Here is a 25,146-nt window from a genome sequence, read left to right on the forward strand (position 1 = left end):
ATCACTGTCATGTCCCTTTTAAAAGAAAGTGTAATCAATGAGAATATATTTATATGACAACAGAACATTCACTAATATTTACTTGTTCTACTAATCACTCTATTCTTATTGAATAAATCATTTAACGCAAACACGAAATATGGTACAATTACAAGAAAACTTTATTCATTTTCCAAAACAATTCTATATCTTGGTTTGCCATCTCTGAAGGCTTGGACGGCTTCATTACACTGTTTCATGGGATACTTGCTGATCCAGGGCTTCACATCGTGCTCAGCAGCAAATTGAAGCATATCTTCAATCATGGAAGGAGAACCAATCATGGAACCAACAAGACTGATCTGTCTAGCTGCCAAGAGCATAGCAGGAATGCCGTTAAGAGGTGCTTCAGGAAGAGCAACCATAATAAAGTAACTGTTGGTGTCCATTAGTTTGAAATAAGTTGGCCCTAGAAAAATAATTGTCAATGGCTTCTATCTTTTAGACTAGTGTTTACTTACAATCAAACTCCTTGCTGTAAGCTGTACAAATGATGTGTGTAAAAGTACCCGTATGAGCCTTTAATTCATCAGGGTTGCTTGCATTAATATATTCATGGGAACCAAGAGCTGTAGCATCTTGGAGTTTCTTGTCGGATCTGGAAATAGTTACTACGTGAGCACCCATTGCCTTGGCCCTAAATGTTTATTAGATACCCCATCTAATCAACATACACTTTAAACTTACCATTGAATAGCGTAATGGCCTAAGCCGCCAAGACCGATGACACCAACCTTGCTTCCCTTAGTGACGCCGTATCTCTTCAAAGGAGAATAGGTAGTGACACCAGCACAGAAAAAGGTGGCCGCAACTTCGTTTGTCATGTTGTCTGGCACTTTGAAAACAAAACGTTGGTGGCCCCTCCATTTATCAGCATAACCACCAAAGGCTTTGTCACCGTTTGGCCAGCGGCTGTTGTAAGTACCAGTCTTGCGACCTTGACAAAGATTTTCTTCACCATTCAAACACTCCTTACATTCAAGGCAGGAGCCAGATTGAGCACCAACACCGATACGGTCGCCAACCTTGATATGCTTGACATTCTTACCGACAGCAGTACAGATACCAGTAATTTCGTGTCCAGTAACGCAAGGATAGTCAGTTTCACCCCAACCACTGTCTTGAGTGTGAATATCACTACCACAGATACCACAGTGAGTAATCTTCATGTCGACAGTATCATCGTCAGGTGCTCTTAAAGGCAACTCCATCCATTCCAAAGGTTTGTCTATTATTAAGTTATGTCACTGCTATAGAGAAAGATTAAGAGCTATACCTTTAGAAACAGCGGCCCATCCGTGAAAAGTATCAGAACTCATTTGTGTGTTGTAATAGAAACAACAAGAATAAAGCTACTTATATCAGTAATGGTTAAAAAACGGGGATTATCTTATTGATTAGAAATCAAGCTTGAAACTCAGGCAGATGTCATTTTCGATAGTGAAACCAAACCCCAAACAAATCGTCCAAATTATGCTTCATTCACCCCCTTTTATTCTTTACTATGGAAACTAGCCTAGTAACAAAATGCCCTATAGTAACCCTTTTATCTATACTGTTTGCTTGAATGCGCGTAATCTCTAATAAAAAGTAATAGTCGGAACCAGAAAATAGCTTCGAGCTGAATAATACCATATTTAATAACTGCTTACGTCAACTAAACATCACATTTAACCGAGCTCGAAGCATATAAAAAGGGTTTATCGGTACAATTGTTATTAGAAACAAAGCATGGGAATACATTTAAAGTCAAAAACTTGCTCTTATCTTTTTTTAATTGAATTTTACCTTTGATAACATTCACCAAGTACCAAAGATTCAGAGAATTCTTGAATGTTTTCTATGCGTTTAAATACAAATTCCGGAACATTCTATCAACAATAGCTTATTTGAAATAAGATTATCTTCTCCCCTTTGCTTTCAAATTGAACCGATTATTATTGTCTGGGTCTATCTGAGAAGATGGCCACTGAAATTGCTTTGATACACAATATACAGGTTTATATATGGATAATCTTTCACGCTTCAGTACCGACGTCAGTGCCCATGCACAGAGACAGTTGTTTGGTGTAACAACTTATTATCTAGTAGGACGAACTATTTTGTTTAAAATGGCAAAATGAAGGATCTCAGTTGGCCAATCACAATGTCAAATGAAGAAATCATGTATTACCTAATACACTGCCAACTATTATATGTTCTGTTACTTTAGCTTTATTTTTCTTTTTATCATTGCTACCTAAGGCTGCTTTATTTACCTTGATTCTTTTCTATTATTCCCATATACCATAGTGCTTAATTCTAACTTCAATTCTGACGTGTTTGATAATCTTACAAAAGGGTATATGGCCTACCTTTTATTTATTTATCGTACACCAGTGATGATAACAGTATTGTGTATTAGATGACAGCATTTCATATAAAACAGTAGCCATAGCTTCCTTTAAAATCCTTGCTTTAATATATAGCTCTTTTCTTTCTACTTTCCTTGTTGTCGACGTACCTAGCTTTTATATATGTAAAAGTCGAATTTACAAGAATTAGACACTTCTGCTTCTGATTTCTTTTGTGGCAATACACTCTGTCTTGCAAAACAAAACCTTAATCTTCATTAGGTTTTAGATTTGTATAGAAAGTCCTTAAAAAATCACGGTCAACAAGGATGTCTGCCATAAAGACAAGCGCAGAGCCGGTCAATGATAGTTCATGCTGCGTTTTTTGAAGTTCAACACTTTGTCCTTTTTTATTTTCGTGTCCTAATCTACTAATTACAAAAGAAGAGTAAGTCCAAAGCAAATCCAAGCAAAGTCAAACAATGCTTTATACAAATTGTTTAACGAAGCAAACATTCTCCTCACTTGTCAACTTTTTTCAATTGACAAAAGAATGCCATATTGAGCACCTTTCGTTGACTTCCTGATGGTCAAGTTTACCCAGCGGCTGTAAAGATATTCTATCCATTTTACCACTTATCATCTGCTACATCTCGCAGTCATCATATCCTTGCTTCACTTGTTTGATGACAGCAAGGGTAGCTTGCAAGTTTTAGTTGGCTTTTCATCAATCTCTCTGTTTACACTATTGTTCTCTTGCCTTTAACTGTCAAACAAGGTTGCCTATTGCCAAAATATTCTTGCTGTCTTCTTTACTTCTTGCAATGATGAACTCATTCATTTTTTTTTTTTTTTTTTTCAATATATACAGCTTAGTGGAACAAATTTTCATCGACCACAGATGAACTTCACCGTCTAAAATAACCAAGTTGAAGAACAACCTCTTGCATGGATGGAAGAATTTTTGAGGCACATTATTATTCTATTTGAAAAAATAGAATATCATAGTTTTGAACGTACTTAATAGATGAACTGTATAGCCTTATTTGACTTAAACGGACTCATGATGTGATGACTATCAACTTGTAAATGATCATATAATTCTTGGATTAAAACAAAGCATATAAATAATTTACGATATGACACAAGACAAATGCTGGAAGGGATCTTTGAATAGAAAAAACTGCCTTGACTATATATAAAGTAACCTCTTTTTGCAATGATTAGGAATAGGAACCTTTTTTATATTCTTTTATAAAAGAATATAAAATTCACTTATTTAATTTGATGTCAAAAAGGATCGCGCAATTTGAATTTTTACTTCCCATAGATTAGGATTCATTTGTTTACTGAATAAGACAGATTGCTGCCATGATATAAACAAGCACTTTCACTCCAGGTTGTCTCTCCAATGGCGCTTGAACTACAATGTCTTTTTTTTTCTTTTAATTCTATGTTAGACCAAGCCAAAAAAAAAAAGCAACGGCCAACTTTCTCACAGAATATAACACACGCGTCATGTTTAACCCCCCACAAAAAGAAACTGTTGGTTAGAAAACAATAAAACTGAGATTAGATATCGTTTTAATTATAAAATAGGCAAGTAAATTGATTAAATGTCATTCCGGAAACTTCTCACAAACGAATTTCCCACGCCTCCAATACCAAAAGCAGGACCAATTCTACCGACTCTAGCCAAAGCACTCTTAAAGTACTCTTTCCTTATCAGTTGTGCTCTCATGCTTGATGTCGCTTGAGGTCTATTGTAAATATCTAATGCGTAAAGATGAACAGGTGTACTGATAAATTGGACAGCTGAGGGACACACAAGTTGTGAGGTAACATTTGCTGTCTTTTCATCAGAGATAACTGAGTAGTGCTGTAATTGATCGGCGATATAAGATGGTGCATTGAAACTAGCTGCGATGGTTAAAGCGTCTCTGGCCGCAAACAGAAAGTAGCTCAATTTTGGAAGAGATTTGTTGCTGGATATTCCAAACATTTTTGCAAATGCTCTGTCCTTGTATATGCATAATAGCATATTTACTGTAGATGTACTTAAAAATTTATAAAGAGACTTTTGTGAAGGATCAACAGAATATTGTTCACAAGTGGTATCTATCACATTGGCAGTTGTATAAGTCGAAAAATAGAGACCAAGGATCAACCGAAATTGAGCAGAAGCAGCAAATTTGAACGGCTGTGAGGCAAATGTCTTCAATCCATAAATCAATCCTTCTTTAAGTGGTCTCTTTCCATTCAAATTTTCAATGATTGATCTGATTACTGAACGTGTGAACATTTGTCACTAATCCGAGAATACACTTTACCTATCAACAATAGCGATAAAAGGAGCTACCATAGCAGACGATGTTATAGCAGCGAAAAGATCGATACCATAAAGCTTTGCTAATCTCTCCTTGCTGTATAAAAGCGAGACATTAGTGCTTGTCAAGCCTACTTCAGACATTTTTTTTGTTGGGGTAGAAGAAAGAAAAGATAAACACAAATGACTCAGGGAACAAAGGAACAAGAAATTTAAACACAGTGCCCAATGACTTCATAAGTTACCAAAGCTATGGATGATTCATGCAATTAAAAAAAAATGGAGTAGATGGACGTATGTCGTGAAGTTTTCCTTTCTGTTTAAAGGAAGCAGCTATTATCTTTGGAATATCAAATGGACATATCTGTTGTTTATAATGTATGTTATAGACTATCTTTATAGGGCATATGCATTGGTATTAATCTTTAAAATTAGACCATTCGTATCATTCAAGGACAATATGATGCTAAAATAGGGACATCAGAACAAAATCTGTAATGTAATTAGCACTTGACACATTACTTGTCAAGCTATCTCATATATACGTTCCACGTACAGGCTCAAGGCGGATGTTTAAACCTTTGACAGCGATTAAATCATTTTTTAACAATTCTTCCATGCCTGATCAACACAAAAAGGGAATAACGAACGAACCTTTAAGAAAATCAAAAAGACTAAGAAAGGAATTAATAGACAACGAAAGCGAACTTTCTCCTAAACTTCAGAAACTTGATCAACAAGTTCAGGACACGTTAACTCATTCAGATCTTGAAAATGACCAGAATGAAACGCTTAATCAAACAGTGCAATCAAATAAGAATGACCTTGAAGAGACAGAATCATTGCCAGATCTCGATCATTCAGACATTGATGAGCTGACTGACAGTATAAATGACCAATTAGCTATAGAATCAAATGAAAATGAAGAACAACCTGCACCATTAAAGGAAGAGCTTATAATAGATCAACAGCAAATTGATACTACACCAGTCGATCAAGAGGATGCTCAAAGTATTATAGATATAATGGAGCATACGAATAGTAATGAAAATGATGGAGAAACAGAATCTGGCGATTACTTTGGATCAGAAGAAGGCACTGATACACAATCTATTCGTCATGAAATAGAAAATGAAGGTAGTTTTTACTATGCCCCAAAGCCATTGTTAAAATTCTGATATAAAAGCGTTTTTGAATTTAAAAATCCTAGCCTCTGGTATACCAAAGGCAAGTGATAGAGAAATATCAAACCTTAGCGCTGAACAGCAAGAAGTACGGAATGAAAATCTCAACGCGTCTGGCGTATTCTTTACTCAAGAAGCTTACGAGGCTTACACTATTTCCTATAATCTTGTACCTGAGCTTCATGGTTTACTGCAATCCGCTATTCTGGCCAGAAGAGAGTTTGAGTGCTCAAATGAAGAGGCAAACGACCCTAGTCCTTCAGAGCATGTCTTTACTCCTGGTGAAAATATCTCATCCGAACCAGAAGATCAGTCTGAATCTGAGCCTGCATTACAGACGCCAAACCTCCTGGATACCGTTTTGAACAACTTGGAACAATATCAAAGCAATAGTAGCAACACACAACAGGGAATCTCGGATTTAGAGATTGCAGCACAATTTGCTGACATAAATGATAACGCCGATACAAAGGAAGCAAAAGACCATCAATACTCTAAACTGACAAGACAACAACATACACAATTTATCTCATTATCTGATCAAATAAAAAAGGTAAATCATCATGATCTGAATACGCCATTTCATTTCTAAATATACAATAGGGAATACCTTTATCAGATCCAGAACGGTTTTTATACAACAGCCTATGTATTGCTTTTAAAGCCGAACAAGATGAGTATGTAAATCAACAACGGAAAAAGATGCTGGATTCCAAAGTCTATGATATTCTGGATAATAAGATCGATACGATGATAAAAGAGTATTATTCTTTAGAAAACAAAAGGATACAAAAATATCCAGTAAGCAGTAACCTTTTATATATATGCAAGAGAAAAAAAAAATAACAGAGCCCCTTTGTAGCGTTTCTACAGATGCTTTAACTTTGTAAAGATGCCAGTTGCTATTCCTCAGGAGAAACCTATACTATCCTTTAAGAAATCGTTACTAAAATCCGTAAGTATGAAACCAACAAGATGAAGCTTTACTTAATTTTATGCAGGGACAAATAAGTGCGTGCAAACCTGAAGTGTTTGAATCGCCTAGAAGAATGGATATATTTAAACACTATATTGACACTGGTAAAACCTATGAAGATGACATAGCTTATGGTACATATTACAAAAAGAAGATGCCTCCAAATCTTAGTGATGATAGAATTGTGCACGACATAATTAAACATACAAAGTTCGAAGTGGTCATATCCTCATCTAGTCTATTGAAGCTGGTAGAGATACAAAATGATTTATCCACCAGTACCTATATACCTCTGACGGTAAAGCAAGAGAATGACTGTAAGCTTACCTTGAACTATACCCCCCTCCTATGGAATACTCATAAGCGTTGTAGATAAAACTTTGATATTTGATCGTCCTTTACCAAAAGAAGCATTAACCAAGCGTGAAATGAACAAGATAGTATATGACTTGGCCTTCAAAAGCCTTTGTTTAGACTGGGCAAAACGACACCCCATATCATCGACATCCAAATCACATATAAGTAGTCCTGACACAGAAGAGTGGGACTATAACAATGATGAGAACCTCCAATATAACCACTGGACATTTGGAGAGGATTTGAATATTCTAATACGACATCAATCGGATGGAGAACTTTCTAGCGTAAAATATCAGGATGCTATTTAATTTAGGCTTTGAGCTAATAAAATAACCTCGTCATAGCAAAATACGACAGGAACAGCAGATAAAAAGGTTACTCTAGTTTCAAAATTGGACTATCAAATATGTGAAGAACGAGAAGAAGTGGTTACTCCTGCAGAAAGAGCCATGAACTGGTTGCGATCATATATTGGTGGACATTCAATTGTTATGGAAGGAAGGATTGATTTGGTGAATAACCGTCTAGTGCGAGTAGATAAAAAGCAAATGATAGACATTATGGGTGATAGGTGGCAGCCAATAGGCGAAAGTGAATTGATTCGACAGACATTTTTAAATTTGCAAAAGTACCACATGTTGAATACATTCTATTATATAAATAATAGCTCACATCTCTTTATTTTCTATAGAATCCTTGAGCCTGGTCAGTATTTGTTACATCACAAGCCTGGAGATCGAAATTTCTTGATATATCAAAGTATTGACGAACAAGTAAACCAGAACGACAGCAGCATTATTGATTTACATGAAAAATATGGTGACAATAGTCCTTATCCAAGTGACTCTGCAAACTGTTTTATACCTGCATGGAAGAGTAATGAAGATCAAGTAGCATGGACTTTTCCTATAAAATAAAATAGTATATGTTTGAAATAAAAAACAGGTTATTTTTATTCAAAGAAATATTCTTCAGGCTTAAATTGCATCCATCAAAAAGTTAAATCAAGAGCCTCGTTTGCTCATCTTCTTCTACGATCCCGACTTCTATCTTTAGACTTTTCCTTTTCTCTTTCACGACTTCTGTATCTTGATTTTGAAGGATGACGTCTGGATGAACTACGATGTCGTGAATGACGAGAGGTGGATCTTGGTGATGCAGATCTTCTGTGAGAAGAGTGTCTCTCTTCACGATAGCGACTTCTACTCCTTTCATCACTTCGACGATCACTGTATCGATCATATCGATCACTGCTGTATTTATCATCCCTTCTGTCATTATATTTACTCTCGTGTCTATCACTTCGTCTTTCATCTTTTCTATCCTCGCGTCTGGCACTACGTTTGTCATCTCTTCTTCGGCTGTCATCCCGTCTTCGGCTATCATCCCTTCTTCGATGGCTTTCGTCCCTTTTACGACTATCACCTCTTCTTCGACTGTCTTCTCTTCTGTTGTCACGTCTTTCACCTTTATCATCGCGTCGACCTTCTTCATCACGTCTATCTTCATACTTTTCATCGTATCTTTCCTCTCTTCTACGACTACCATCGCGTGAACTGTCGCGTCGAGGAGAACGAGAACGTCCTCTCTCGTCATTAGTTCTATCTTCATTGTGATGATAATCTCCACGGCCTCTTGAGCTATGGTATCCGCGACCTCTCATGCCTCCTCCTCGTCCTCTGTATCCTCCACGATTAAAGTTATATCCAAACATATCTTGGAAAGGCATCATGGAGTTATTGTATACATTTTCTTCATTATTAGCAAATGTATTAGGAAAGTTCATAAAGGCTGGATTGGGGTTGTTGTTATCTCCTTCAGTCTTGTTCATCCAGTCTGGTGCAGTAAAAGGGGGGAAACCAGCAAATGGAGGACGTGGCATGTTCATCCAATTCATATTGAACATCATGTTGTTGTCCATGTTAAAATTGTGTTTTCTGTTCATCGGTCTTTCATCCGATGATTCAAATACTTGAATGGCTGTTCCAGTATTGCCCTTTGAAGGCTATATTTACTATAAATAAGCCTGTATTTGATAATAAAATACTATTTACCTCTCCACTTTCATTTGGTTGTTGTTGTTGTTGTTCTGTTTGATTTTGCTCCTCAGCCTGTTGTTCTTCTTGGTTCTTCTTTGTTTCTTCTTGTTCTCGAATATAAACCTCGATCGCCTTTCTCAACGTCTTGTTTGGAATGAGTTGATCAACCGAGATGTTGTCTTGATTATTGCAATGAGGACAACGACCTTCTTTCTCAAGCGTTGTAGTAATACCTACATTAAAAAAAATATAAATACATTGTTTATATGTGTTTTTTATCTATCTTTAGTCTATTATTTTTCTCTGTTTCTCTCGCTTTCTTTCTCTCTCTCTCATTTTCTGTCCTCTCTCCTTTTTCCTTTTCTCCCCTTTCTCTCTATTTCTGTCTCTCTCTCTCTCAAAACACAAGAAAAAGAAGCACGTAATATTCTTGACACATCAACTGTATTTTCTTTTTCTTTCTTTTTACATCCTTCAGAAAGAAAGAAAAAGCAAGGATAAAAGTGTAAATCATAAATGGAATAAAATACATACAAGAATAATAATAAACTAAAGATAAACATGATGAATACAAACGTGTACGTACATTCTTTACAAAACGACTTTCCACAGCAAGATATCAACATAGCCTCTGCCATCAACTTGTTACAGATCATACAGGAAAGCTCGCTTGGCTTTTGTTGTTCTTCGCTTTCTTGTTGTACCCTATTGTATACAATGAGTAAGGTATATTAAGTACAGTTTAAAACACTTTACTTATCCACTGCTCTTGGGACAAACTGGCCTCTTGGTACATTAGGACAGTAATAAATCCAATGTCCCGGCTGTCCACATTTATAACAAACATATCCACTAGGTGGCTTCTGTGATTCTGGAGGAATATTGGTTGCTGTGCTATTACCAGTTGCTGCTGCTGCCATTTGTCTTTGTAATTGTTGTCTCTGTAATTGCTGCATGAACCATATTTGCTGAAAGCGTTGATAAGGATTAAGCATTCGCATGCCCATGCCATTATCAAAGTTGCCTGATGGCATTGGTCCGTTAAAATTAGACATTGACGTGTTTCCAGCACTAGTTTTTTTTTAATTATTTTTATTATGAAATAGATTGATTTATATTTACGGTCTCTCTGCTTGATCATTTGCTACTGGTATTGATGTGTCTTCTTGCTTGGATGTTTCTTCAGACATGACTTTTATATAAAAGAAAGAAAGAGAAAGAGAAAAAAGAAAAAGATTATGTGTGTATAAAGAAAATGACGTTGTTTTAAAGTCACGGGATTTGCCGTACGTCCTTGGTTGTTTATACGCCAAGATTTTTTTAACCTCTCTCTCTTTTCTCTCTCCTTTTTTGTTTTAAACGAAACAAGCCATGTCCAATTCAGACTTCCTTTCGGTAAGACCTACTTGCTTGTCTTATAAAAAGAAAGAGATGCTTATTTAGATGATAGAAAGCCATTGAAATTGTCAAAAAGGCGACAGAAGAGGACCACAAAGGAAACTATAAAGAAGCATACACACACTATCAAAATGCACTTGAATACTTTATGACAGCTATAAAATGTAATGCTTTAGAAATATAGACATCATACAAAAAAAAGAGAAAACTCACTATATGTGTCTTTATTCCCCCCAAAAAGACGAGAAAAATGACCGCTTGAAGGAACCTATTCGAAAAAGGTTTATTGAATATCTTGATAGAGCTGAAATGTTGAAAGAGTTTTTGAATAATCAAGAAAAGAAGCAAAAGGAGCCTGTGGGTGCTAATGGCACACCTAAAAAGTATAAAATTGTCTTTTTGGTTTCCTTTATAGCTAGCTTAATAACAATAACTATAGAAAGAATGGTGCTGCCTCTTCAAATAACGAAACAGATGAAGATGATCCTGATCTCAAAAAGATGAAAGCAAGTTTAGCAAGTGCTATTTTAACGGAAAAACCCAACGTTCAGTGGGATGATGTTGCCGGATTGGAGGGTGCCAAAGAAGCATTAAAGGAAGCAGTCATTTTACCCAAAAAATTCCCCCATTTCTTTATAGGACAACGAAAGCCATGGCGAGGCATTCTTCTATATGGACCACCAGGTACAGGTAAATCCTATCTTGCAAAGGCAATAGCAACCGAGTCGAACTCTACATTCTTTTCTGTATCTTCTTCTGATTTGGTTTCTAAATGGCTTGGTGAGAGTGAACGTTTGGTTAAGAATCTGTTCCAGCTGGCACGAGAGAATAAGCCCTCGATTGTATTTATTGATGAAGTTGATTCACTCTGTGGTACGCGTGGAGATGGAGAATCAGAAGCTTCACGACGTATCAAAACTGAAATTCTTGTTCAAATGAATGGTGTGGGGAATGATATGGATGGTGTGCTTGTCTTGGCTGCTACCAACATACCTTGGCAACTGGATAGTGCTATTCGTCGAAGGTAATAGAGTAATGAGGAAGGGAAAAAAAAGGATTAAAAGGAATTTTAGATTTGAAAAACGCATTTACATTCCACTTCCCGATGCGTCTGCTCGTGCTGCCATATTTGCTTTAAATGTTGGATCAACACCTTGTACATTAACACAAGCCGACTATAAAAAGCTGGCAGATATGACAGAAGGGTAAGTAAATAAAGTGTAATGAAATGGTTTACTGAACTTTAATCCTAGATATACTGGATCCGATATTGCTACACTTGTAAGAGATGCTTTGATGCAGCCTATTCGTAAAGTACAGATGGCCACTCACTTTAGGTGGGTCGAGGCACCATCAAGGCAAGATCCAAGCAAGACAGCACGTTACTTAACCCCTTGCTCGCCAGGAGCGCCTGGTGCTCAGGAGATGACATGGGCTGATATTGAATCAGATCAATTATTGGAGCCTGAATTGACGCTTCAAGACTTTTTGAAGGCTGTTCAGAATACACGACCAACAGTGAGTCAAAAGGATATTGAACAGCAAGTCAAGTTTACAGAAGAATTTGGTAAGCATAAGGATAAACCCATAAACTTGCTTCTCTAACGTGTGTATTTGATGATGTTTTTAGGTATCGAAGGCTGATATAAACAATGTATTCCCTCTTTTCTTTTTATTCGGTCTTTCTCTAATTTCTTTTCTTTACTCCTATCTTCACCCTTCTTTTATTTTTAGCAAAAAGATGACAAAGTTTTATAATTAAAATATATATCATTTTACAAAAGAATGAGAGAGGGGAAAGGTTGACCCGAAGGATAATTGGGATCATCGTGTTACTGTGCTTCCGTTCATTAAAACTATTTTCCGTGATTCTTAGATTAAAGTAGACATATGTCTTGGATACCATTTTTGATGTTCCTGAAAGCCAGTGTTACAAATGGATTGCATCATCTGCTTGTTACACTGTACTAAGCAAAGTATAACATTGGATGGTATTGGTCTCAATTTTATCATGATCCAGTTCTGCAACAACTGCTACTCTACCCATAGGCAATTCATTCAATTACGACACTTGGGTTAACTAGGCCAACACCATGGTACACAGCAAGAACATAAAGGTTTGCTTTACTCTGATAGTGGCTATGCACCCCCTTTCTACTGTCTGATTTGTCTAAAGGTTACACCACCGAAACAATCCTATTAACAGTATAGACTGACCACAAAATACACCACTATCATATAACTCATCATGTCCAATTCTCATGGTCATATATAATCCTATTTATAAAAATAAAGAGACTCATCAGCATGCATCTGTATCTTTTCTTTATTATTAGAGAAACTTCATCTGAAAATGGAACGCTGCTACTTTGGCAATTCTGTTGAGATTGCAGTTTGTTCCACTGAATCGGCAAAACCCTAGAATCGCTATGACTCGAAAAAATGCAATATCCATTAAGATGACGCACTTTCTTAATACTGCATACTCTTTCTTTGTTGATCTCTCTTTCAACAGAACAGATGGTGTTCGGAGGTAATTATAAGCTTGAATCAAGACCAAGTGGCAGTATCCCTTAATATCAGAATCATCTTGGCATTAAGTCTACAGAAGCAAGTCTTTCAGGATCTCCTCGCAAAAATTCGAAGGAAGCGATCTCACACAATTTGAGCGTTATGCTAATGTTGTCAACACTGTATTTATCTCCCAAAAAAGAAAGATACAGAACTGGTAGATGCCCCGACGAGTCTCCAAAAGCAAATCAAATACTATATGAATCAAGCAAGCAGGTTAAAGTGTCTTCACCTTATTACGATGATGAATCTGTACTGCCTCTTGGACTGCTGAGAGTAATCAATTATGAAGCTTCTTTCAAGCGGTATGTACATGATCATCATCCAACACTGGGTCTACTATTGTTACAGTTAATATAAGGTGGCCTTGGAAAGATTGTACGCAAAAGTAGCAAGTCGCTTTATCGATGTGATCATCGTATTTGACCGAGTGTATTTTTATATCACAAGTGTAGATGTATTTGTACACAATCATCTCAGCATCAATGACTGTGTGTACGGTATCTCTAGCACAGAGTATCACGCTGCACCACACGCAAAAGTGAAATCAAACACGTATCTGAGCTCATCTTCATACCATGAGTTATCCGTCAAGTTCGGCTATTTTGAGGTGTCTGGTAACAGGCGGCTACTTTGCAATTATGGATCAATCTCCCCTCAACAGTTCTTTAGATTTTCAATCAGTAACTGACACTATGGTAAGATGCCCACCGATGTCCTGTATATATTATTGATAGTGACGAAATGCTAGAGATTGCAGTGACTGAACGCCTACTGAAGGTCCGAAATTATTTTGAAAAAGTCCGAAAACTATAGTAACTGGATCTAATGAGCTTAAATTTAAACCCGATGATCAGCAACAGCACATGTCTTTGTGTTTCATTTGTTCTAGCTTCGTGTACATCAAGTTACCCCTTCTTCCTCCGTCGATTCTGAAATCAGGCAAAAAACCAGTAAAGAATATCCGATAGTGGCTCGATAAACCTGCTGTAATCCTTTGTTTTCACCATTGGTTACCCTTGAGCTAAGAGGAGTTTTTTTTGGGTCTATGGTTCGGGTTTATTATTACTAATTATTACAGCGCTCAATAGGACGTTTTATTTAATAAAGTCCGTTATGTTAAATGATGTCAATTTACCGTTTGTAATGTTATTCTGAACAGTGATGAAAAAAAAAAAAAAAAAAAATCTATTACTAAAGGCGCCAGCTGAAATCTATATTTGGTAAACTATTCATCAAAATATAACCAATAGCCACAAAAGAGATCAAGGCTAGTTCTTGGATACATGAAAGAGCTTTTGAAAAAAGGAGCATTTTTTACGTTTTAATGAAATGCCTTATAAAAATATTTGGTGTCACCATTTTTATGAAATATGCTTTTGTCTTCCTTTAAGGTCTTTAGTGGTTTTCCAAGCAGGTACAGTAAGCATCAATTTAACCAATTTGAAACATCAAGTCTATATCTTTGAGTTATGTTTCTCTATAATTGCCAGCTCTTATTAAAGGAAAGAAACGAAAAACTACACTACAGATGAACAGAGAAAATAGTGAATACATCTAAAAACTGCGAATGAAAACTTTGAAAAGAGTGCAATGGTATTCATACTGATGACGCCTCGTCAGAAAGGCAAGTCCTTATACCCCTTATATTCTCATATTGATGATAGAATTTCCCTGTAAAGCCTGTTCATTGGTCCATTCTTGGGTAAAGAAATATCTTAACAAACTTGCTAGAGGTATAAATGAATTTCAGTGTTTGTGCCTTGAATGTCTGTACATTGTTGCATACCAGTAGAGATACAACAATAGAGCAAAGTTGTCCAACAGGCATTCGAGCCTTTGTAGGGAGATGTACTGAAAAACTTAATTCTCATAGGGTGATTGTTGCATTAGAGCCTCAAGAACCTAGGAGAGGATTGAAAGTTTATCAGCGCAAATGATATCTATTGCTTTGTATGATATACAGCTATTCGACTACTGATCTGGACAAATGCAAGCTATTGAGTAATGCATTGAATCATACTCGAGGGATATTACATGTCTTCTGATTGAATACCAAGTGATCCTAGTTGCAGAGCCAGAGATTTCCGAGAAAATATAGAATTTTCGATACTTTCTGTAAATGTGATCTGCAAGGAAAAGGAAAAGTGAGATTATGCAGTGAATCTCGTAGTTGTATAGCTCTGTAGCCATTACAATGGAAAACAGCTTGTGAAGGGACCATCTGTCGTTTCGGCAAAAGGGTTCCTTCACAGTGAGAGTATATTAAGACTTGACGGTAGATTTCGAACTGGGCAATCAAGTCAGTAGCTTGCCCCCTCTCCCCTCTTGTGTGAAGATACAGATGCGTTTATTGTATTGTTTTGGTTAGTAGAGCCATGCGTTATAATTAGAGTCTTTTTTTTTTGTTATCAAAATAAGTTTAAAAACTAGCACATTTGGTTTGCCATCACGCGCAACGGCATGACTTCTATTTTTGTCAACAGGACTACTTTAGAATTAGCGGGGTGCAACTTTGATCTTGGGAAAGAGCATACTCATTCTGCACTCTTGGCTATCTCTCTTTACTCTTTACCATTTGTTTGTTTTCCTGTTCCGCTCTGTTATTATCTTTTTGGAAATAGATAAGCTGGGGAACTGGTTGTTTACAACCATGTGCTTCGATTTCTGTAATCTTATTTGATGATTTCTTTTGCTGTGTTACTGTTTTTATTTAATATCATTTTTAATAGACAGTTTAAGGTTAGCTTATGCATAAATATATATCATCTCTACTTTATTAACATGCTTGCCATGACAACAGTTACCATAACGACACCCAGGTACCCTTTTTTGTATGTTACTGCATCTTACTGTTTTTGTATCGGAGCCTTATTTAGAAAGATAAATTTTTTTTTCCCTTCTACATGTGTCTTGTCGTTTGTGTGTTTAAATGAATGCATTGAAATCAAATAATGAAATATAAATGAAACAATACATTAATTAAGCTTTTAATATATTTATTTATAACGAAACTATCAAATTGGTTTAACAAACATTGTTTGGAATTCCTATGTACGAGTATGTCCTATTCTATCATTATAATCGCCGATAAGAATATTTAAAAAACGTGGTAACGCGGATTTGACCGAATAGTAAAATAACAGGATCTGTTAATAAGCGTATAACAAAATATAGAAAAAGATAAGCATGATTGTTTACTTGATCTACACTTTATTATTTCTCAATGTTTATAAAGAAAGAGAAGTAAATTAGAACAATAAAGAAATCTCTACTTGCAAAAAAAATGAAAAAATGAAAAGGCACATCACCTTTTTCATTAAGACGCGTGCGAAAATTTTTTATTTGTTTCTTTTTTTGTTTTTCATTCAGTAGAACACATCGTAGGTTACCGGCCATGAACTATCCGGCTTGACCGATTTATTCCGTTAGGATTGAAAGGCGAAAAGGAGAAAGGGGGGGACCCTCATCAAGAGTACAACAAAGTGGCAAGAGTGTATCAGGAGATTAATGAATGAACTTGAACGAAAGGCTACACAATAATGTGACGTATTACCCCAGAGGAAGTAGATGATGATAACCAAAGATGAAGGAACTGGGAAAGGTAACTTACAAGGCGGGCAAAAGCGGATATTAGAACCAGTATATGATTGGTCATTAATGATTCATCGTCCATAATCATTGGTCCATTGTACTAGTGGTATTGTAAATGCCCCATATGAGAGCGTCTATACTTGATTAGGAATACAGGATTATTTTTTTTAAACTTTGCGTCCCCTGCTCGTGCTGAGATTTTTTGTTTACTGATCTCAATTGTCTATAAAACCTCAGTTTATTCAGATTCCCTTTTTAATTTCTTTTTTCCTCTTCTTTTCTCTTACTTTTATAACAACTCCAACCATTCATTTCCCTTTTTTATATTAATTCTTGTATTGGAATAACAACAACATAAAAGAAAAAGAGAAAAAAGAGTAGCAAAAAAAGGCATCAATCTTTTTTTAAAAAATTACAACAAATAACAACTTCCCTCTCTCTTAAATCATGACTGAGAAAACCGAAACTCAACAAGTGATCGTTAGTGAAGAGACCATCACTACGAAGACTGTCAACATTTCAGGCGACCTTACTACCTTAACTGTCGAGGAACTCTATGATAAGGAAAAGTTTGATTTGTCCACCATGGAACCTGGAGATGTATTTCAACTTTTACAGTATGTATCATAATTAGTTGATCCCCCCCTTTTCTTTTTTTTATCTTTCTCTCCTTTTTCACATTGATTTTCTTCTTTTGTGATATTCTACACTTTCTATACACATTGTTTCTATATCCCCCTAATCTATTTTAATCTCCTTATTTTATTTTCATTATTATTATCCGCCCTCTCACAAACATACAAGCACACGCATACACATTATCTCTCTTTTGCCCCCCTCCCCACCCCTGTGCCTCGATTCCCCGTCCCTTTTTTCCTACAAAAAAATTTTTTTCTGTTTCAAATCATCGGGGATCAACTAATTTTTTTTAAAATACATTTGCTAACGTCACATTCTTTAGAACTTCCTCCAACGGTTTAACTTCCGATGAAGCCGCTCGCCGTATCGAAAAGTTTGGTCGTAACAGAATTGAATCCAAGGAAGTAAACCCTATTCTTCAATTCTTGGGCTTCATGTGGAATCCCCTTTCCTGGGTTATGGAAGCAGCCGCTATTGTTTCCATCGCTCTTTCTAACGGTGATGGTAGACCCCCAGATTATCCTGATTTCATCGGTATCGTCCTTCTTTTGTTAGCCAATGCCACCATTGGTTTCATGGAAGAACGTCAAGCTGGTAATGCTGTCAAGGCTCTTATGGCTGCTTTGGCTCCTGAATGTAAGGTTAAACGTGATGGTGAATGGAAGACAATGGAAGCCGCTGAATTGGTTCCTGGTGATATCATCAGTATCAAGCTCGGTGATGTTGTCCCTGCTGATGGTCGTCTCATTGCTGTAAGTTGTATATATTTCTTTTTATTTATTTATCTAATTTTGTTCTAGGCTCACGGTCAAGTTTCTATTGATCAAGCTGCCCTTACTGGTGAATCTTTACCTGTCGGTAAGGAAGCTGGTGATGAAGTTTTCTCTGGTTCTACTGTTAAGCAAGGTGAAGCTGAAGCTATTGTTATTGGTACTGGTACAAACACCTTCTTCGGTCGTGCTGCTAAGCTCGTTGGTGATGCCAATGACGATGTTGGTCACTTGCAAACTATTTTGGCCAAGATCGGTAACTTCTGTCTTGTGACCATTACTCTCTTCATTGTTCTCGAAATTCTTGTCATGTACCCCAAGTTCCATTATAGATACAGAACTGGTATTGACAACATCTTGGTCTTGCTCATTGGTGGTATCCCCATTGCTATGCCTACTGTCCTTTCCGTAACTCTCGCTATCGGTGCTAAGCAATTGGCTGAACACAAGGCCATTGTCACTCGTATCACTGCTATCGAAGAAATGGCTGCTGTTACCATCTTGTGTTCCGACAAGACTGGTACTCTTACCTTGAACAAGTTGATTGTTGACAAGCCTACCATCAAGACCTATGCTGAATTCAACGGTGATGATATCATCCTCTTGTCCGCCTATGCCTCTCGTACTGAAAACCAAGATGCTATCGATTTCTGTATTGTCAACTCTTTGCCCGACCCTAAGTTGGCTCGTGACGGTATTCAAGAATTAGAATTCAAGCCTTTCAACCCTGTTGTCAAGCGTACCGAAATCACCTACAAGCGTCTCTCTGACGGTAAGGTTCTCCGTGTTACCAAGGGTATGTCCCACACCATCTTGGATCTCTGTACTCGTGATAAGACTGAAGAACAAATCAAGGCTTTGAACGATGATGTCGATGAATTTGCTCGTCGTGGTCTTCGTGCCCTTGCTGTTGCCGTTGATGAAGTTCCCTCTGGTGAAGTCGAAGGTGAAGGTTTAGGTTTCCGTCTCATCGGTCTCTTGCCCATCTATGATCCTCCTCGTTCTGATACAAAGGAAACCATTGACCGTGCTATTGCTCTTGGTGTCTCTGTCAAGATGATCACTGGTGACCAATTGGCTATTGGTAAGGAAACAGGTCGTCGTCTCGGTATGGGTGATAACATGTTCTTGTCCAAGACCTTGAAGGAAGGTCCCCCTGCTGGCTCTGGTTACTCCTCTGTCGATGAAATGGTCTTGCACTGTGATGGTTTCGCTGGTGTCTACCCTGAACACAAGTACGAAATTGTCGAACGTCTTCAAGCTATGGGTCACATGACTGCCATGACTGGTGATGGTGTTAACGATGCTCCTGCTTTATCCAAGGCTAACGTTGGTATTGCCGTCGCTGATGCCACCGATGCTGCTCGTTCCGCTGCCGATATTGTCTTGACTGAACCTGGTCTCTCTGTCATTATTGAAGCCATCATTGGTTCTCGTCAAATTTTCCAACGTATGCGTAACTACTCCATCTATACTTGTTCCGTTACCATTCGTGTTGTTGTCGGTTTCGCTATTCTCTGCTTCGCTTTCCAATTCAACTTCCCTCCTTTCATGGTCTTGATTCTTGCTATTCTTAACGATGGTACCATCATGACTATCTCTACTGATCGCGTCAAGCCCTCTCCTTATCCTGATGCCTGGAACTTGCGTGAAATTTTCTCATATGCTATCATCTATGGTCTTTACCTTACTGCTTCCACCGTCGCTTTCTTTGCTGTTATCTACAAGACCAACTTCTTTGAATCTCATTTCAGCCTTCCTCATCCCCTTTTGGATGAATCTGGTAACAAGAACCCCAATGATCCTGTCTACCACTCTGTCATCTACTTGCAAGTCTCTACCATTTCTCAGGCTTTGATTTTCATTACCCGTTCTCGTGGTTTCTTCTTCACCGAACGTCCTTCCGTCATGTTGATGATTGCCTTCGTTGTTGCCCAATTGGTTGCCACCTTCATTGCCGTCTACGCCAACTGGGGCTTCACTGAACTTAAGGGCTGTGAATGGAACTGGGCTGGTATTGTCTGGATCTGGAACATCATCTGGTTCTTGCCCATGGATCTCATCAAGTTCGGCATGCGTGCCTTATTTGAACCCAAGAACGACTTGAAGAATACCAAGACTCCCATGGCCGGCCAATCTCGTCGTGCCTCTGCCCTCTCTGGTACATCTTCTGCCCGTTACTATGCTAACCGTACTCGTTCTCTCAAGTCTCTCGAGCGTCCCCAAAACTTTGGTAAGAAGCTCTTGGGTATGAACAAGAAGATGAGTATGGATGCCAAGGAAATGCGTCGTTTCTCTTCTGTTCAAACTAACCACGCTGCTCAAGTTTTGAACAACAATGCTAGTTCATAAATTAAAATAATTACCCTTTACACTTTCTTAAATATACATCTTTTTAGGAGAAATTCTTAATCTGTTATATATATGTTTATTACTTTCTTTATATAGAGTTTTTGTTCTTTTTTTTAACATTAAAAAAGGGTCATTAAAAGAAGAAGTGTTGCGTCATGTATATTTTTAAAGTCTTTATAAAGTATAAACATTTATTTCTTTATCTGTTGAATAAATAATAGACCGAAGAATAGCACATCTTCTTTCCAACATGTTTAAAAATTTCTCCATTTGCTCAGTAGACATACGATCTAGTAATGACTTGAACTTGGTGTCATCTTGTTGAGGATCTATCAGTGACTTCTGTTCTAATAGCAGTACCTTTTTAGATAATTCCTCTTGTTGTTCTTCACGTGGTCTTTTAGACTTTGTGATAGATCGAGTCATTTCACCGTGTAAAAGAGGCTGTTTATTTTGTTTTTGACGAACTTGTAATGGTCTATGCATATTGTACTGTTTATAGTATAATCCACACGCGTTACAGAGTGAATGAACGCGATCTGGCGTACGACGCCATAAAGGAGTCTTGGTTACATGACAATTGTAACATTCTATATGACGTGTATCATGACTTGATCTCTTCTTCTTTGGTTGTTCTATTTTTGATTCTGGAAAAGAAGACTGTTGTTGTTGTTGCTGTTGGTGATGATGATGATGTGAAGGATAAAAGGTATCTAGATGATAATTGGGAGTATGGTTGAATAGATACATGTCTATAGGAGGTGAAGGAAGAAATAGTTCGGTCTGAGGCATAGAGATTCCTTGATCGAATACGAGACTGCCAGCAGTTACTTGGTTCATGTAGTTTGCTTGTTCGTTCATTGTACACAAAAAGAGAGAAAAACGCGTAAGAGTACAAAGAGTAGAAAATAATAAAAAGAAAAGAAGTGACTGTATACAAACTATTTATATAGGTTTTTATTTATTTATATATGCATGTTAACTCTAAAGTCCCTTTATGCTGTTGTTTACCCCCTCTAAAATTCATTTCCTTGCCTTATTTAACTACAGTCATTCCCCCTTTCATAGAAACAAAAAAAAAGATCTACTCTATTGTGAGTCATTATATCCAAGACTCTCTCTCTTTCTACGCCGCTCTCTGAAAAAGAATACCCACGCGAATGCTCCTTTATTATGCACCAATCAGCTTATAATTTGACCCTATTGGGCTAAAAACTACTTATCAATTACACAAACTCGTCAACTGATTCTTCATTTTGTTTTTGGCCCTGGAGGATCTTTTACTGCTTCAGAATACAAGAACGCACGTGCTATGCAATGAGGCGTATATGTTTCATAGGGTTAGGAGTAGATTAAGGGGGCGGAAGTAATTGTATATGTGTATATATATGATAAATGGATGAGCGCGCGCGCGTATACGTCAGACCTAGTTCGCCTATTAGTATTCTTAATGTCCCTTAACAGTATGGAAAAAGGTGACCGATTTGAAGGAGGAGTACAGTAAATAACTTCTTTTTGACCTCTTCTCCTTTAATAAAAACAACGACATTCTCGATACACATTCTTTATGGCACTTTTTTTTATTTGCCAAGCTTCTTTTTTTGTGAGTTGCCACAGTAACCCTTAAAGCAAATGAGATCAGAGGCTGAGTTCTCCTTTTCCTCCTAATTGTCAACCTGTTCCCAAAAGACTGTGCTTAGATTAAAAGGTCATTGTATTCCTACTATTTAGAGTAATGGTTATATCTGTCATTGAAGCTACAAGTTGTTGTTGACTATTGAATTAACAATGATAATAATATATGTACTTGGCGTATCTATTTTTATTAACACTATATGAGCTGTTTAGTCCATCTTTTTTTAGTCAATTGATATATAGCTGAGAGATGCATGCCCTATATGTCATTAAAGAGTACGTATATGATACCTCTTTAGGTTTATATACATGTTGTTTATTACCTTGTATTATAAACAAGTAAGAATTAATGGTTAAATTGAATTGTTTATGATGAACATCACTTTCTAAAAATATTACTGCTTCTCTAAATGGTTGTTAAAAGCCGAGACAATAAACATGATTCATATCCAAGAATGGATGAATTAAAAAGAAAAAAGTTACATATTCTACACACTTTTGAATAAAGAAAAAACAAGACAACAAGACAAAAAACAAAATGAATGTATAAATCTGATTTATATATTGATGATTTTCTAGACGTACATATTTCTTATTATCAGAAACCCTTACTTTGTAGAGTGTAATAGTATACTTTTGAACATAAAATGTGGCAAACAACGTATAGAGATGTCCCCTTGCTGATGGATTTGCAGCTGCAAGATTATGAAACAATTGCTAGTTAGCGAATGCTTGTCGTGCATTTGAAGCTATCCTTTTGAAGAATAAATCATTTACCAATTTTATATTTATTGATCGACATTATAATCAATTGGTTATTCACAAGTAAAACGAGATCTTTTAAATATAGTTAAATGAAGCTATCTAATGTATGTATGTATTTACATAATCTCAAATATGCTTTTGACTAATAGTCTAGACCGTGCGTATAATAAATGACTTTATCATGCTATCATTGCATACAACGCACGATATGTCCTCATGAGAAATGGTAATGTAGTGTATTGTATTAGTGAAATTCAGACGAAAACAATTATACATCATATTTCTTTCTCTTGCTCTTCTGCTGTTACTTTCATTTTGAGCACTCTGTTCATCTTTCTGGCCTACATTAATATCAAGTACTATGGTAGCAGTTTGCCTGTAAAAGAGATAACTAAAGTACATCACCACTTTCCCTTGTTTATGAGTCCCTTTCTCCTCTCACATTTTTAATTAACCTCATAATACCATGAGCTCTTCCTGTGTCATTGTCGATAAATATGTTTATGATACTTGCCTGCTAGATATACTTGAGTCACGCGCGCGCTCGGATACAAGTTAATGAGGAGGGAGCACAAATAAACTTGCTCTTTTTTTTTTTGATAGATCTACATCATGTATGACTTTATGGAATATTGTTTGAAGCGATTCTATCAAACATCTGGATGGAATGAAGAGAATCAGTACTCTAATCTCTGTTCTTGGTCTCGAGCATTACTCGATTTTTATACACCCAAGGGCCTTTCACTCGTTGTTTCAAAATTACCAACACCTTACTTTAAACCTTCTTATACTCTAACTGTCCTACCCACTCTCAACGGCAGCTTAGGCTACCTTTATACCTCGAGAGAATTAGATATTGGGACAAGTGCAACAGTGGATTTTCAAGATTTGATTGATAGATTTAGAATTATTGTGGATGAACCTCACAAGAAGAAGCATATAAACCATCAAGCCAATCCTGATTACTTACTCTATGGTCGCATGTTTTTTCCTGGAGCAAGAATGGAGGCCATGTATGTTCGCAGGATATCTGAACATCTACAGTATCTAGTAACAGCTGTCAACACACCTAAGACGTACTCAGCGCCCCAGGTAAGTTTTAATCTTTAAGTGATGAATTTGGTTTATTTAGCATAAAAAGTAAAGTAGATTGCTATGCAGTTACAGTATGATGTTGGTAAATGGTGCTCAGAGTGCTCCTATACCTCTGATGATGGTCTATTGGGACTAAGAGCACTGTACAATTTTGGACAGCCTACATCTACGGGGCAGTGGTCCGTAGGAACAGAGTTATATTATGGTACCTTGGATAAAAGTGGTGGAAGTAAAGTAATGTGTGAGTTCTTAACAAACAAGAGAACTAACCTCGAAATATTCATCTAGTGTCAATGGGTCTTCGATATCGTACCCTGAAGGCATCTAATGCACCACCTATTAGTTTCACATATACACTTAATCCAATTGTCGGGCACATGTCGACAAGTTATGTAGCAAAGGTATCAGAAGAACTTGCACTCTGCTCCAGATATGATTTTAGTATGTACTCGTATGAGAGCGATCTGGCTTTTGGTTTTGAATATCGAACGAAAAAGCCATCAATTGAAACAGAGTCAGAAAATGGAGTGATTACTCTTACAGCTGATCGTACAGAGAAACTGGAAGGTTTGATAAAGGCCAGATGGGGATTTGTCAAGGGCCTGGCACTCATGTGGGAAGGACGCTTCAAGAAGACATTGTTTAGCTTAGGTTTAACAGCAGATCTAAAAAGCACAAGCCCTATCCGTACCATTGGCTTAGAGATACAATATTTCTCTTAATTACATACATACACACATAGATACGCATACAGAGTCATTTTATTGTGTAACTAGAAAAATAATGAATAAAAATAACTCGTTTTATACTTACCGAGATTGTAAAATGTTTCTAGAATGAAAAATGCTCTACTTTAGACAATACTGTGAGGGTAAATGAACTATGAGTCCCAGAATTGAGACACAGATATAAAATTAGAAAATGGGATATGCATATATTCTCAAATACATACCGAAATAAAATGAAAAAGAGGAGTAAAAAAAAACAGACATATCAATAAAGTTAGTATTTTCCTATACTCATTTTTTCAAATAAAACTTACCCTAGGTATTATTACCAGCGGTAATAGG

At 36.8% G+C, this 25,146-nt stretch overlaps 10 protein-coding genes across 10 annotated transcripts in view; 4 read left to right on the top strand and 6 right to left on the bottom strand.

The window, feature by feature from the left end:
• Positions 1-109: 109 nt before the first annotated feature.
• RHIMIDRAFT_16204 (NAD and Zn-dependent alcohol dehydrogenase) lies at positions 110-1,642 on the bottom strand. Its single transcript, XM_023605749.1, has 3 exons — positions 727-1,642; positions 501-676; positions 110-448 (listed from the first exon to the last, which is right to left on the bottom strand). Exons 1-3 carry the CDS (start codon positions 1,248-1,250, stop codon positions 162-164), a joined length of 987 nt encoding a protein of 328 aa, XP_023465295.1. The 5' UTR covers positions 1,251-1,642; the 3' UTR covers positions 110-161.
• Positions 1,643-3,778: 2,136 nt separating this feature from the next.
• Positions 3,779-4,856, bottom strand: RHIMIDRAFT_292510 (uncharacterized protein). The gene is made up of 2 exons (XM_023613904.1): positions 4,703-4,856; positions 3,779-4,651 (listed from the first exon to the last, which is right to left on the bottom strand). The coding sequence occupies exons 1-2, from the start codon at positions 4,840-4,842 to the stop codon at positions 3,985-3,987; spliced, it is 807 nt and encodes a 268-aa protein (XP_023465296.1). The 5' UTR covers positions 4,843-4,856; the 3' UTR covers positions 3,779-3,984.
• Positions 4,857-5,283: 427 nt separating this feature from the next.
• Positions 5,284-7,237, top strand: RHIMIDRAFT_16264 (uncharacterized protein). Its single transcript, XM_023605751.1, has 5 exons — positions 5,284-5,835; positions 5,909-6,435; positions 6,486-6,683; positions 6,745-7,175; positions 7,231-7,237. Exons 1-4 carry the CDS (start codon positions 5,316-5,318, stop codon positions 6,859-6,861), a joined length of 1,362 nt encoding a protein of 453 aa, XP_023465297.1. The 5' UTR covers positions 5,284-5,315; the 3' UTR covers positions 6,862-7,175; positions 7,231-7,237.
• A 930-nt stretch (positions 7,238-8,167) lies between these two features.
• On the bottom strand, positions 8,168-9,526 carry RHIMIDRAFT_16274 (uncharacterized protein). Its single transcript, XM_023605753.1, has 2 exons — positions 9,273-9,526; positions 8,168-9,223 (listed from the first exon to the last, which is right to left on the bottom strand). The coding sequence occupies exon 2, from the start codon at positions 9,161-9,163 to the stop codon at positions 8,240-8,242; it is 924 nt and encodes a 307-aa protein (XP_023465298.1). The 5' UTR covers positions 9,164-9,223; positions 9,273-9,526; the 3' UTR covers positions 8,168-8,239.
• A 1-nt stretch (position 9,527) lies between these two features.
• On the bottom strand, positions 9,528-10,550 carry RHIMIDRAFT_16273 (uncharacterized protein). The gene is made up of 2 exons (XM_023605752.1): positions 10,014-10,550; positions 9,528-9,962 (listed from the first exon to the last, which is right to left on the bottom strand). Exons 1-2 carry the CDS (start codon positions 10,310-10,312, stop codon positions 9,590-9,592), a joined length of 672 nt encoding a protein of 223 aa, XP_023465299.1. The 5' UTR covers positions 10,313-10,550; the 3' UTR covers positions 9,528-9,589.
• Positions 10,551-10,628: 78 nt separating this feature from the next.
• On the top strand, positions 10,629-12,299 carry RHIMIDRAFT_238259 (AAA-domain-containing protein; the record flags this gene model as incomplete). Its single annotated transcript, XM_023608923.1, has 7 exons — positions 10,629-10,652; positions 10,708-10,819; positions 10,897-11,038; positions 11,095-11,679; positions 11,729-11,860; positions 11,909-12,222; positions 12,286-12,299. 7 exons carry the CDS (start codon positions 10,629-10,631, stop codon positions 12,297-12,299), a joined length of 1,323 nt encoding a protein of 440 aa, XP_023465300.1.
• A 3,332-nt stretch (positions 12,300-15,631) lies between these two features.
• Positions 15,632-15,877, top strand: RHIMIDRAFT_255579 (uncharacterized protein). The gene has a single exon (XM_023611173.1). The coding sequence runs from the start codon at positions 15,690-15,692 to the stop codon at positions 15,852-15,854; it is 165 nt and encodes a 54-aa protein (XP_023465301.1). The 5' UTR covers positions 15,632-15,689; the 3' UTR covers positions 15,855-15,877.
• A 4,865-nt stretch (positions 15,878-20,742) lies between these two features.
• On the bottom strand, positions 20,743-21,511 carry RHIMIDRAFT_255581 (uncharacterized protein). The gene has a single exon (XM_023611174.1). The coding sequence runs from the start codon at positions 21,440-21,442 to the stop codon at positions 20,756-20,758; it is 687 nt and encodes a 228-aa protein (XP_023465302.1). The 5' UTR covers positions 21,443-21,511; the 3' UTR covers positions 20,743-20,755.
• Positions 21,512-23,586: 2,075 nt separating this feature from the next.
• On the top strand, positions 23,587-24,868 carry RHIMIDRAFT_255582 (uncharacterized protein). The gene is made up of 3 exons (XM_023611175.1): positions 23,587-24,073; positions 24,131-24,305; positions 24,365-24,868. Exons 1-3 carry the CDS (start codon positions 23,594-23,596, stop codon positions 24,796-24,798), a joined length of 1,089 nt encoding a protein of 362 aa, XP_023465303.1. The 5' UTR covers positions 23,587-23,593; the 3' UTR covers positions 24,799-24,868.
• A 29-nt stretch (positions 24,869-24,897) lies between these two features.
• The window catches only part of RHIMIDRAFT_16344 (uncharacterized protein), a 1,096-nt gene continuing 847 nt past the window's right edge, over positions 24,898-25,146 (bottom strand). Inside the window, exon 2 of the mRNA XM_023605754.1 lies at positions 24,898-24,939. The gene's annotated coding sequence lies outside the window, so the exon portion shown is untranslated. The remainder of the gene's footprint in view (positions 24,940-25,146) is intronic.

Source organism: Rhizopus microsporus (genome assembly GCF_002708625.1).
Source record: "Rhizopus microsporus ATCC 52813 unplaced genomic scaffold scaffold_10, whole genome shotgun sequence".
NCBI lineage: Eukaryota > Fungi > Mucoromycota > Mucoromycetes > Mucorales > Rhizopodaceae > Rhizopus > Rhizopus microsporus.

What these genes read in the sequence shown, in the direction of transcription:
- RHIMIDRAFT_16204 (XM_023605749.1), bottom strand. Translation starts at nt 1,250, where the DNA reads ATGGAGTTGCCTTTAAGAGCACCTGACGATGATACTGTCGACATGAAG. An exon ending in GGCCATTACGCTATTCAATG is followed by an intron (nt 677 to 726) that starts GTAAGTTTAAAG and finishes ATAAACATTTAG; the next exon opens with GGCCAAGGCAATGGGTGCTC. An exon ending in TTACAGCAAGGAGTTTGATT is followed by an intron (nt 449 to 500) that starts GTAAGTAAACAC and finishes TTATTTTTCTAG; the next exon opens with GGCCAACTTATTTCAAACTA.
- RHIMIDRAFT_292510 (XM_023613904.1), bottom strand. Translation starts at nt 4,842, where the DNA reads ATGTCTGAAGTAGGCTTGACAAGCACTAATGTCTCGCTTTTATACAGC. An exon ending in TTTATCGCTATTGTTGATAG is followed by an intron (nt 4,652 to 4,702) that starts GTAAAGTGTATT and finishes TTCAGTAATCAG; the next exon opens with ATCAATCATTGAAAATTTGA.
- RHIMIDRAFT_16264 (XM_023605751.1), top strand. Translation starts at nt 5,316, where the DNA reads ATGCCTGATCAACACAAAAAGGGAATAACGAACGAACCTTTAAGAAAA. An exon ending in TCATGAAATAGAAAATGAAG is followed by an intron (nt 5,836 to 5,908) that starts GTAGTTTTTACT and finishes TAAAAATCCTAG; the next exon opens with CCTCTGGTATACCAAAGGCA. An exon ending in TATCTGATCAAATAAAAAAG is followed by an intron (nt 6,436 to 6,485) that starts GTAAATCATCAT and finishes AATATACAATAG; the next exon opens with GGAATACCTTTATCAGATCC.
- RHIMIDRAFT_16274 (XM_023605753.1), bottom strand. Translation starts at nt 9,163, where the DNA reads ATGAACAGAAAACACAATTTTAACATGGACAACAACATGATGTTCAAT.
- RHIMIDRAFT_16273 (XM_023605752.1), bottom strand. Translation starts at nt 10,312, where the DNA reads ATGTCTAATTTTAACGGACCAATGCCATCAGGCAACTTTGATAATGGC. An exon ending in GTCCCAAGAGCAGTGGATAA is followed by an intron (nt 9,963 to 10,013) that starts GTAAAGTGTTTT and finishes TGTATACAATAG; the next exon opens with GGTACAACAAGAAAGCGAAG.
- RHIMIDRAFT_255579 (XM_023611173.1), top strand. Translation starts at nt 15,690, where the DNA reads ATGACTTCTATTTTTGTCAACAGGACTACTTTAGAATTAGCGGGGTGC.
- RHIMIDRAFT_255581 (XM_023611174.1), bottom strand. Translation starts at nt 21,442, where the DNA reads ATGAACGAACAAGCAAACTACATGAACCAAGTAACTGCTGGCAGTCTC.
- RHIMIDRAFT_255582 (XM_023611175.1), top strand. Translation starts at nt 23,594, where the DNA reads ATGTATGACTTTATGGAATATTGTTTGAAGCGATTCTATCAAACATCT. An exon ending in AGACGTACTCAGCGCCCCAG is followed by an intron (nt 24,074 to 24,130) that starts GTAAGTTTTAAT and finishes AAAGTAAAGTAG; the next exon opens with ATTGCTATGCAGTTACAGTA. An exon ending in CTTGGATAAAAGTGGTGGAA is followed by an intron (nt 24,306 to 24,364) that starts GTAAAGTAATGT and finishes ATATTCATCTAG; the next exon opens with TGTCAATGGGTCTTCGATAT.